This window comes from Erpetoichthys calabaricus, chromosome 10, assembly GCF_900747795.2.
Source record: "Erpetoichthys calabaricus chromosome 10, fErpCal1.3, whole genome shotgun sequence".
In the NCBI taxonomy this organism is placed as follows: domain Eukaryota; kingdom Metazoa; phylum Chordata; class Cladistia; order Polypteriformes; family Polypteridae; genus Erpetoichthys; species Erpetoichthys calabaricus.
Window position 1 is genome coordinate 2,783,914 of NC_041403.2, and position 12,781 is coordinate 2,796,694.

A 12,781-nucleotide genomic window follows, 5' to 3' on the forward strand; every position below is an offset into this window, starting at 1 on the left:
CTCCAGTTTCCTCCCGCAATCCAAAGAAGTGCATGTTAGGTGAACTGGATCTCCTAAATTGGCCCTAGTGTGTGACTGGGGCATGTGTTTGTGTTCACCTTGTGATGGACTGGCACCCTGTCCAGAGTTTGTTCCTGCCTTGTGCCCCATGCTAGCTGGGATTGCCTTCAACAGACTCCCAGAACCCTGTTCAGGACAAAGTGGGTTAGAAAGTGAATGAATGACTGACTGTCTGATTGGTGAAAAGTAAATTGTATTGATATATGTTATGTAAATGAACCTAAATGATTAAAGGAAGCTTTCTGTTAGATTTCTCCAGGCTGCCATAATGCTTTGAAGAAGGCACATGGGGACTCAACCTCTAGGTGCAAATAAAGGATGGCCATGTTTGAATTTCACATACAATGATGGCTCCAGACTCTTCTTTAGTTAACATTTTCTGCCAAAGTTTCTAGATCCCTGTTTGGACAAAGAGAGCAGAACAGATCTAAGGTCAGCCCCATAGCAAATCATCTTCTACGGGTCAGGTAATGTCTGTGTACAAGAGGAGCCAAAGGTGCTGCATCTACAATATGGACAAAATTGTCTGCAGCTTGTTATGCTCAGGTGAAATCAGACTGATCACAGTTTGGTAAAACTTGCTGGAGTTATCCTGCCAAGAGTCTTGAAATTAACTTGGCATCATTGTTCATCAAAGAGTACAGCAAAATTAGACACTCTTTTGAGTCCTTGCTCCACTTTGAAAATACAGTGATCAGAGCTAAGCTGACTGTGGGATTTACATTAGCAGAACAAAAAGATTCCATTAATATTTGTTGGTAGGGAAGTGCCAACTGCATCTAGAAACTTAGGCAAGCAGTTTGGCCCTGATGAGCAGACTACATTCATTCAAAATTTACTAAAACAGTGATTAATTAAAATAGAAGCTGTAGTAACATATAACTATATCCTCTGTAAATATATATTGTGACGTGTGAGTCACTGTCCTGCACCCAAGAGAAGATGCTGAGTGCAAAGGCTTCAAGCAAACCAACTTTATTTTTCAATCCACACAGGAACAATCAAGGTATTAATTCAAATGGTAGCAACCACTTCACTACACACAAACACAGCAAACGAGCAGGGCTTGGGTCAGCTCAGTGGTCGGGTTATAATGTTCCCTGCATCACCCATTGGACAACATGACGTGTTATGCGGGGAGGCTGTGAACCTGCAGTTGCCTCAGTGACAGACAAACAGCCCTCAACAGACACGTCAATTGCGTTTCAGTGTGTAGCCCCATTGGGGAAGATCTCAAAAGAGCTCAAAATTCTCACATTCCCCTCCCTTAGCTTTGTTGATGTGTGTAGCCACGGAATGGTGGTGATCATCAAAAGTAAATGGCTGCAAGCTAATAAACCACCAAGTGAGCCAGGCATATGTATCCTTCTGTCTGTAGAGCCAAGAGGTGAAGCGTGGTCAGTCACCAGGGTAAGCTGTCAACCCCATAAGTAGTAACAGAGGATCTCCACCACCCACTTAATAGCCAAACATTCTTTCTCAATGGTGTAGTAATTACACTCTCTGGGAAGTTACTTCACATTTGGAAAAGTGATGGGATGTTCCTCCTCATCGAAACACGGAGACAGCACTGACCCCAAACCAAAATCACTCGCATCCATGTGCAGAATGCGTTCCTTAGTAAAGTCTGGATTTCACAGAACCGGAAACAATGACAACGCGGCTTTTAAGTCAGAGAAGGCCTTCTCACAATCTTCAGTCCAGACAATGACACAGTTTTTTCTGCCCTATGTGAGGTCCATAAGAGGAGCTGCTCTATGTGCAAAATTCAGAATGAATAGTCTGTAATAACCAATGAATCTGAGGAAAGCTTGAACCTGCTTCTATATTTCAGGGCACACAAGCACTTCACCCACCTTGTCCAGCTGAGGTTTAATCAATCTGTTAACCACAGAATACCCCAAATAATATATTTCCAACATCCTCAATTTACAGTTCTTAGGGTTTGCCATCAAACAAGCCAGTTGCACCACTTGCAGGCAGTCGAGATGCAACCTCCAATCATTACTAAAAATAACTACATCATTGACATATGCTGAAAAGTCAACTGCGCACCATGGAGATCAACCCAGTCCAGAGTGGTGAATGCAGTCCTCTCACAACTGGACTTCTCTAAGGGCACCTCCCAGTACCCCTTTGTGAGATCTATGGGTGGAAATATAGGAGGCTTGCCCGAGTTTCTCCAACAAGTCATTAATATGCAGCATTGAGTAGGCATCATACTTGGCGATCTTATTCAGGTGTATGAAATCTATACAGAACCAAACTAAACCTTCTGGTTTTGGGGACCAGAACAATTGGGCATTGCACTTGCTTTTCTTCTTCTTTAATTGGCTGCTCCCATTAGAGTCGCCACAGCATCTTTTTCCATATCTTCCTTTCCTCATCATTTTCTGTTACGCCCACCACCTGCATGTTCTCTCTCAACACATCCATAAACCTTCTCTTAGGCCTTCCTCTTTTCATCTTACCTGTCAGCTCTATCCTTAACATCCTTCTCCTAATATACCCAGCATCTCTCCTCTTGCACATGACCAAACCAACGCAATCTCATCTCTCTGACTTTGTCTCCCAATCATTCAACCTGAGCTGACCCTCTAATGTCCTCATTTCTAGTCCTGTCCATTCTTTTCACACCCAATGCAAATCTTAACATCTTTAGCTGTTAAATTAAAGTAGTAACCATAGTAAAATATAACTATATCCTGTGTAAATATATATATGTAAGAATTTTCACAGAGATCCATCTAAACTCTAAGCACTTGCTCCCAAAATATACTGAGAATGTCTACACATCCAGGTCCTCTCACATACTCTTCAATTTAGTCCCACACTGTAAGCCTCTGTGTATCACCGAATTTCCATGGGAATGCAGGTGGAAGTTGGGCTGCACCAGCACTTTGTTCCGAGTCTGTTAATTTTCATGAGAATGATGGAGATGATGACAGCAAAGACACAAATGCTATTAAAACTTACAATACAGACATTATGCATAAGATTGACAAGAAAGCTTAGAAGAAACTGCAAGGTTAACAATCTTTATGATGTTAAGTACAATATTGCATAATTCTGAAGTGTAAATTTAGGTTGTCATATTTACTGTACATAGTAGAATTAAATTCTTACTTGCATATAGAGTTAAGCCATGACAAGGACATTTCGATGGCATGTGCACATAGTTGCTAGAATTGTCTGCTGCTCCTTGAGATGCTGAAATAAATTTAGAGAAAATTCCGATATAGTTATGTCTGTCCAGATGTCACGCCAAGCACTCTTCCTGCTGTCACCCTTATTAATTCTGCTGTAGTTGCCCAGCTGTCTCTTCACTGCCACCCAGTGCCTGTCTCACCTTCTCCCTAAACTCAACTTTGCAGTCTTCCTTTTTCAACTTCCACTATTTGATCCTTGGCTCTGCCCTCACTCTCTTCCTTTTCTTGATCACCAACGTTATCCTACAGACCACCATCCTATGCTGCCTAACTAAACTTTCCTTGGCCACCACTTTGCAGTTTTCAATCTCCTTCAGATTGACTCTTCTGCATAGGATATAATCCACCTGTGTGCATCTTGTACATAACCCTATGTTCCTCCTTCTTCTTAAAATACATATTTACCACAGCCATGTCCATCCTTTTGGCAAAATCCACTATCCTCTGACCTTCTTCATTCCTCTCCTTGACACCATACCTACCCATCACCTCCTCGTCTCCTCTGTTCCCTTCAACAACGTGTCCATTGAAATCCACTACAATCACCACTTTCTGTCCCTGGTACACTGCTCATTACTTCATCCAAAACATTGAATGGGAAATTACTGCCATCACCCCTACAATGCTTGTGGATACCTTTCCTAATATGGAGCAGCGTGTTGATCTGTGTTTGCAAGAAGATGGCGACCATTTCCAACACTTAATGTGATTTGGTCATTTACACATCTATCAAGGTATGTACTGTATTTATTTAATTTCTATTGCATCATTATTACATGAGTAACACATTATAACTTGAGGCCCATTAGTATATCCCAGTTTTTATTACAACAGTGATAATAAATTAAAGTAGTACCTATAGTAATATATATATCTATATCCTCTGTAAACATATACAGTATATAAGTATTTTCACAGAGCTCCATCTATAATCTAGCCACTCACTCCCAAACATAGTAATAAAGTCTACACATCCATGTTCTGTCACATACTCTTCAATTTGTTCCCACACTGTCAGCCTGTGTGTATCACAGAACTTCCATGGTAATGCAGACCTTTGTTTGAAGGGGGAATTTGGGCCGCACCAGCATTTCGTTCTGAGTCTCTTCGTTTTCATGAGAATGATAAGGGTTGTTGACAGGAAAGACTCAAATGCTGGTAAATATTACAATACAGACATTATGCATAAGATGGACAAGAAAGGTTACAAGAAACTGCAAGGTTGACAATCTTCATAATGTTAAGTGTAATACTGCATACTTCTGAAGTTTAACATCATGTTGTCATGTGTACATAGTAAAATTAAATTCTTACATGTAATTAGAGTTAAGCTGCTATAAGGACGTTTAAATGCCACTTTCACAGTGTTGATAGAATCGTCTCCAGCTTCTTGAGATGCTGAAATATATTAAGAGACAATTCCTATATGGTTATGTCTGTCCTAGACTCATGACAGAAGTATAATACAAACAACAGACAATGAGTACAACACAAAGGATGAATAATAACCTGAATGAAGTACAAAGCAGATGAGATATACAAGAAGAACATGTCTACTCCACTCATGCAGTTTAGTAGCCTTTTGACCTGGGGATAAAAACTGACCCAGGACTGACAAGATAAAGGTAGCATCTTTAGACTAAAGGGGAGCAACAGTGGGGCATTCAAATATATGAAGGAAGGTTCTGTAAGAAACAAAAACTAAAACTTCTTGTTAAATCTAAATAACAAAATCCTGACTTCATTTTTACCAGCACACTTTTTTATTCAAAAATGAGATCATATATAATATTTAACTCTGTGTTTGCAGTGTGAAAACAGTTTACATATGAGAAGTCTTATTTCTTATACATTGGACTTTTAATATGTTTAACTAGTTTGGGACTTTATATAATTCTTAATTAAGAGGTGTGATTTTGGAGTATCCCATTCTCCTAAAGCTGATTGGTGAAAAGTAAAATATGTTGATATATGTTATATAAATGAACCTAAATGACTAAAGGAAGCTTTCTGTTAGATTTCTCTAGGCTGCCATGATGCTTTGAAGAAGGCACATGGGGACTCCACCTCTTGGTGCAAATAAAGGATGGTCATGTTTGAATTTCACATATAATGATGGCTCCAGACTCTTCTTTAGTTAACATTTTCTGCCACAGTTTCTAGATCCCTATTTTGACAAAGAGAACAAAACAGATCTAAGGTCAGCCCCATAGCAAATCATCTTCTACGGGTCAGGTAATGTCTGTGTACAAGAGGAGCCAAAGGTGCTGCATCTACAATATGCGCAAGACGTCTAATATTGTCTGCTGCTTGTCATGCCAAGGTGAAATCACTCTGATCACAGTTTGGTAAAACTTGCTGGAGTTATCCTGCCAAGAGTTTTACAAGTAACTTGGTATCATCGTTCATCAAAGAATATAGCAAAAATTAGACACTCTTTTGAGTCCTTTCCCTGCTTGAAAGTACAGTGATCAGAGCTAAGTTGATTTTGGGATTTACCTTAGCGGAAGAAAAGGATTCCATTAATATTAGTTAGTAGGGAACTGCCAACTGCTTCTAGAAACTTAGGCAAGCAGTTTGGCTCTGATGAGGAGCCTACATTCATTCAATATTTAGTAAAACAGTGATAATAAATGAAAGTAGTAACTGTAGTATTATATAACTAAATCCTCTGTAACTATATACAGAGTTCCATCTATACTCTAACCATTTGCTTCACAAACATACTAATAAAGTCTAAACATCCAGGTCCCCTCACATACTTTTAAATTTAGTCCCACATTGTTAGCCTCTGTGTATCACAGAATTTCCATGGGAATGCAGGTGGAAGTTGGGCTACACCAGCACTTTGTTCTGAGTCTGTTCATTTTCATGAGAATGATGGAGATGATGACAGCAAAGACCCAAATGCTGGTAAAACTTGCAATACAAACATTATGCACAATCTGGACAAAACATCTCAGAATAAACTGCAAGGTTGACAGTCTTTATAATGTTAAGTGTAATATTGCATACTTCTGAAGTTAAAGATCTACATAGTAGAATTAAATTCTTACATGCATTTGCAGATGGGCGGCGATGATGGGGAATAAATGAAAAAGGCTTATGTGCCATGTCCACGGTGTTGCGAGGATTGTCTCCAGCGTCCTGAGATGCTAAAGTAAATTTAGAGAAAATCACAATATGGTCATGTCTTTCATAGACTCATGACATAAGTATAATAAAAACAATGAGTACAACAGAAATGATAAATATAACCTTCACGAAATACAAAGCAGATGAGATATTATAATAATAATAATAATAATAATAATAATAATAATAATAATAATACATTTTATTTATATAGCGCCGTTCCCATGCTCAAGGTGCTTCACAGAGTCTTAGAAAAAAAAACAGCAGGGTATATGTAACATTGGATACAAAATTTTTCCTGAATAGAACAATGAAACAGATAACAAAGCATTAAATAGAATAAAGAACAATAAACCAGAGTAAAAAACTAAATTTAATACTAAAAGAAAAACCTAATTTGTGATATAACAGACACACAAAATATCCTGAGCACCTGGACAGAGAGGTGGACTGAAAGAAAGGGCAGCATGTCAAGTTAAGTCAGACGCCTTCCTAAATAGATGAGTTTTAAGTTGTTGTTTAAAACAATGAATGCAGTCGGCTGATCTCATTAATTTCGGGATGTCATTCCAAAGTCTGGGTGCTATGGAGCTGAAGGCCCTGCTGTCACCCATTAAGTGCAGGTTAGTGTGAGGCACAACAAGATTACCAGAATCAGAGAACCTTAGTAGGCGAACAGGAGCCTAGTGATTTAGAAGGTCACGGATGTAGTCCGGTGTGAGGCCATTTAAAGCTTTCTAGGTTATTAATAGAATTTGACATTCAGTCTTGAAGGACACAGGGAGTCAGTGAAGGCGAAGCAGGATGGTGTGATGTGCTCGCTGGTGCTGGTCCGTGTCAGGACTCTTGCAGCAGAGTTTTGAATAAGCTGGAGCTATGATATAAGATTAGAAGGGGCGCCTGCCAGCAGCATGTTACAATAATCGATGTGGGATGTGATAAAAGCAGGGACAAGTTTCTCAACGTTAGAGAAGGAGAGGAAGGAGCGAACACGGGATATGTTGTGGAGGTGAAAGTAAGAAAGGTTCTTAATGTGATTTATGTGGGCGGAATAAGAAAGGGAGGAATCAAAAATGACACCAAGATTCCTTGCATCAGAAGAAGGTCTGATGTGATCACCGTCAAGAGTGACTGAAAAGGAGCTCATTTTCTTAAGTTGCGCTTTAGTCCCAATTTGCAGGAGTTCAGTTTTGTTGCAATTCAATTTTAGAGAGTTCTGCTCCATCCAGGTTTTAATTTCACTGAGGCAGGTTGTGAGCTGAGAAAGTTCTGATGAAGTTGCACTTTTGACATTGAAGTAGAGTTGATAACCCAGTCCATAGCTACGGATAATATGGCCAAGGGGAAGCATATAAATAGAAAAGAGAAGAGGGCCGAGGACAGAGCCCTGAGGAACTCCTTGTGTGACTGGCGCTGAGCTCAATCTGCTGTTGCCAAGACTAGCAAACTCTTGCCTATCAGTCAGATAGGACTTGAACCACTGGAGGGCAGTGCCAGAGATACCCAGCATGTTCTCCATTCTGGACAGTAGAATGTCATGTCTGACCTGAGTGTCAAATGCTGCATTGAGGTCTAACAGAATTAATACGCTGGTCTGTCCAGAGTCTGCTGCCATAAGCAAATCATTGGTTACCCGAAGAAGAGTATCAACACTTTTCTTTAAACTTTGCGTTAAATTCACGTTAAACTTAAAGAAAAATGGGTCTTTGCCCCAGACATTATGGGGGAAGCACTATATATTGATTTGATTAATCCCAGAGGGGAACTGTCTTTTCGGCATGACCTTTAGGGGTCAGAGCGCAGGGTCAGCTTTTGTACAGTGCTTCTGGAGCAATTTTCAGGTTAATGGGCTTGCTTAAGGGCCCTACATCAGGTTTAAGCCAACTCTCCATAAAAACACAAAATGCCATTTCTATGTGCCATGACCTGCTACAGTGCATCCAGAAAGTATTCACAGCGCATCACTTTTTCCACATTTTCTTATGTTACAGCCTTATTCCAAAATGGATTAAATTCATTTTTTTCCTCAGATTTCTACACACAACACCCCATAATGACAACATGAAAAAAAGTTTACTTGAGATTTTTGCAAATTTATTAAAAATAAAAAAATTGAGAAAGCACATGTACAAAGTATTCACAGCCTTTGCCATGAAGCTCAAAATTGAGCTCAGGTGCATCCTGTTTCCCCTGATCATCCTTGAGATGTTTCTGCAGCTTCATTGGAGTCCACCTGTGGTAAATTCAGTTGACTGGACATGATTTGGAAAGGCACACACCTGTCTATAGAAGGTCCCACAGTTGACAGTTCATGTCAGAGCACAAACCAAGCATGAAGTCAAGGGAATTGTCTGTAGACCTCCGAGACAGGATTGTCTCGAGACACAAATCTGGGGAAGGTTACAGAAAAATTTCTGCTGCTTTGAAGGTCCCAATGAGCACAGTGGCCTCCATCATCCGTAAGTGGAAGAAGTTCGAAACCATCAGGACTCTTCCTAGAGCTGGCCGGCCATCTAAACTGAGCGATTGGGGGAGAAGGGCCTTAGTCAGGGAGGTGATCAAGAACCCGATGGTCACTCTGTCAGAGCTCCAGAGGTCCTCTGTGGAGAGAGGAGAACCTTCCAGAAGGACAACCATCTCTGCAGCAATCCACCAATCAGGCCTGTATGGTAGAGTGGCCAGACGGAAGCCACTCCATAGTAAAAGGCACATGGCAGCCCACCTGGAGTTTGCCAAAAGGCACCTGAAGGACTCTCAGTCCATGAGAAAGAAAATTCTCTGGACTGATGAGACAAAGATGGAACTCTTTGGTGTGAATGACAGGCGTCACGTTTGGAGGAAATCTGGCACCATCCCTACAGTGAAGCATGGTGGTGGCAGCATCATGCTGTGGGGATGTTTTTCAGCGGCAGGAACTGGGAGACTAGTCAGGATAAAGGGAAAGATGACTGCAGCAATGTACAGAGACATCCTGGATGAAAACCTGCTCCTGATCGCTCTTGACCTCAGACTGGGGCGACGGTTCCTCTTTCAGCAGGACAACGACCCTAAGCACACAGCCAAGATATCAAAGGAGTGGCTTCAGGACAACTCTGTGAATGTCCTTGAGTGGCCCAGCCAGAGCCCAGACTTGAATCCGATTGAACATCTCTGGAGAGATCTTAAAATGGCTGTGCACCGACGCTTCCCATCCAACCTGATGGAGCTTGAGAGGTGCTGCAAAGAGGAATGGGCGAAACTGGCCAAGGATAGGTGTGCCAAGCTTGTGGCATCATATTCAACAAGACTTGAGGCTGGAATTGCTGCCAAAGGTGCATCGACAAAGTATTGAGCAAAGGCTGTGAATACTTATGTACATGGGATTTCTCAGTTTTTTTATTTTTAATAAATTTGCAAAAACCTCAAGTAAACTTTTTTCACGTTGTTATTATGGGGTGTTGTGTGTAGAATTCTGAGGAAATAATGAATTGAATCCATTTTGGAATAAGGCTGTAACATAATAAAATGTGGAAAAAGTGATGCGCTGTGAATACTTTCCGGATGCACTGTATAAGATCAGACAGTTCATCTTTCACAGATCAAACATGGCCCATTACAGTAGATGGCAGACAAGTTCTGAATCCTTTTTACTTTACGTTAATTCTTGCACAAGCACCTTGCCCTCTCATACACAAAAACAGCTGTTGCAATGCAGTGAAACTGAGCTGTTTAGGTGATTTCAGCACAAGTTGCTGATTATGGAATCAAGTCTTTTGGGAATCAGAACTGGTGGGGTGCTGAGGTGTCGTGTATATATAATGGATATGACGAGGTTATTAGAAATAAACTTGATGTATTAGGATTAAAAGTCAAGACGGAGGTAAAGAATTTAGGGGTAACTGTTGACTGTGGCCTGAATTTTAAATCACATATTAATCAGATCACTAGGACAGCATTTTTTCACTTAAGAAATATAACAAAAGTTAGACCTCTTATATCATTGAAAGATGCTGAGAAATGAGTTCACGCTTTTTTTTTCAGTCGACTAGATTACTGTAATGCTCTCCTCTCGGGACCACCCAAAAAAGACATCAATCGATTGCAACTAGTGCAGAATGCAGCTGCTAGAATCTTAACTCGGAAAAGAAAATCCAAGCACTTCACCCCAGTTGTGATGTCACTACACTGGTTACCTGTGTCATTCAGAATTGACTTTAAAATACTGCTTATGGTTTACAAAGCCTTAAATAATCTGCTCCATCTTATCTTATATATCAGAATGTCTGTCACCTTACACTCCAAATCATAACCTTAGATTTTCAAATGAGGGTCTGCTTAGAATTCCAAGAGCTAAACTTAAAAGAAGTGGTGAGGCGGGCGGCCTTCTGCTGTTATACACCTAAAATCTGGAATAGCTTACCAATAGGAATTCACCAGGCTAATACAGTGGAGCACTTCAAAACACTGCTAAAACACATTACTTTAACATGGCCTTCCCATAACTTCATTTTAGTTTAATCCTGATGCTCTGTATATTGAATTAATTATCATTACTATTCATGGTATTCATATTCAAAATCCATACTAACCCCTACTTTCTCTTCTGTTCTTTTTCCTGTTTTCTGTGGTGGTGATCTACGCCACCACCACCTGATCAAAGCACCGTGATGCCTCTACATTGATGGATTAAAGGCCAGAAGTCCACATGACCGTCATCATCAAGTTCTTCCATGAGAACTCTGAATACAATGAGGACTGACTGAGGTCATTTATGTTTGGTAGAATGACTAGAGGTGGCTAGGTGGTCTCATGGCCTGGACCACTGCAGATTTTATTTTTTTCACCAGCCGTCTGGAGTTTTTTTTTTTTTCTGGCTTCCCTGGCCATCGGACCTTACTTTTATTCTATGTTAATTAGTGTTCCCTAATTTTAATTATTTATTTTGTCTTTTTTCATTCTTCATCATGTAAAGCACTTTGAGCTACATTATTTGTATGAAAATGTGCTATAGAAATAAATCTTGTTGTTGTTGCCCTGTGATGAACTGGCATCCTGTCCAGTGTTGGTTTATTCCTTGTGTTTGACTTAGCTGGGCTAAGCTGTGGACTTGCAACTCTGGATTGAGCATTTTGGTAATAGATGGATGGATATCATTTAATTTATTAATTATTTAACTGTTTTATCTATATTTAAGTTAAAAATGAACTTATTGTACATTGAGGCATTACAGATGACTCACCTCACAAAGCATCCAGAAAAGCTAAGAAAAAAAAATTGGTAAAACTATAAAATACCCCATCATATCATGTTTTCTTTTTACACACTTCTTAATGCATGATGTACCAATTACAAATTATTATGGCTACATAAATGTTCTCATTAGCATTCATATAAGCTAACAAACCAGTGTGTTTCTTCGTGCCAGTCCCAAGCCCGGATAAATGGGGAGGGTTATGCCAGGAAGGGCATCCGGTGTAAAATTTTGCCAAATCAATATGCGGACAACAATACAAATTTCCATACTGGATTGGTCGAGCCCCGGGTTAACAACAACCACCACCAGTACTGTTAGCCAACAGGGTGCTGGCGGAAATTGGGCTACTGTTGGCCGAAGAAGAAGAAGGAAAAGAAGAGGAGGGAGATGTGTCTGGAGGCAGGAGGAGAGGAGGAAAGTAAAGAGAGTGGAACTGAGGGTAGGAACTTTGAATGTTGGCAGTATGACTGGTAAGGAGAGAGAGTTAGCAGATATGATGGAGAGAAGGAAGGTTGATATATTGTGAGACTAAATGGAAGCGGAGTAAGGCCAGGTGGATCAGAGAGTGATTCAAATTGTTCTATCATGGTGTGGATGGGAGGAAAAATGGAGTAGAAGTTAATCTGAAGGAAGAGCATGTCAAGAGTGTTTTGGAGGTGAAAAGAGTGTCAGGCAGAGTGATGATTATGAAGCTGGAAATTGGAGGTGTGATGATGAATGTTGTTAGTGCATTTGCCCCACAAGTTGGGTGTGCAATGGGTGAGAGAGAAGATTTTTGGAGTGAGTTTTGATGAAGTGATGAACAGAATACCCAGGGGACAGAAAGTGGTGAATGGAGCAGATTTCAATGGGCATGTTGGTGAAGGGAGCAGAGGAGACACAGAGTTGATGGGTAGGTATGGTGTCAAGGAGAGGAATAAAGAAGGTCAGAGGATAGTGGATTTTGCCAAAAGGATGGACATGGCTGTGGTGAATAAGTATTTTAAGAAGAGGGAGGAACACAGGGTGATGTACAAGAGTGGAGGAAGGTGCACACAGGTAGATGACATACTATGCAGAAGAGTTGATCTGAAGGAGATTGAAGTATGCAAAGTGGTGGCAGGGGAAAGTGTAGTTAAGCAGCATAGGACGGTGGTCTGCAGGA

The 12,781-nt window shown here is 40.5% G+C and overlaps 2 protein-coding genes across 2 annotated transcripts in view; one reads left to right on the top strand and one right to left on the bottom strand.

Annotated features, from left to right (window-relative positions):
• LOC127529379 (uncharacterized) overlaps positions 1–12,781 on the top strand; it is a 773,396-nt gene that overhangs the window by 270,687 nt on the left and 489,928 nt on the right. The window lies entirely within an intron of this gene.
• The window catches only part of LOC114658698 (uncharacterized), a 115,110-nt gene that overhangs the window by 98,029 nt on the left and 4,300 nt on the right, over positions 1–12,781 (bottom strand). Inside the window, 3 exon segments of the mRNA XM_028810732.2 lie at positions 3,187–3,270; positions 4,584–4,667; positions 6,326–6,424. Coding sequence (XP_028666565.2) covers positions 3,187–3,270; positions 4,584–4,667; positions 6,326–6,383 — 226 coding nt within the window. The 5' untranslated portion in view covers positions 6,384–6,424.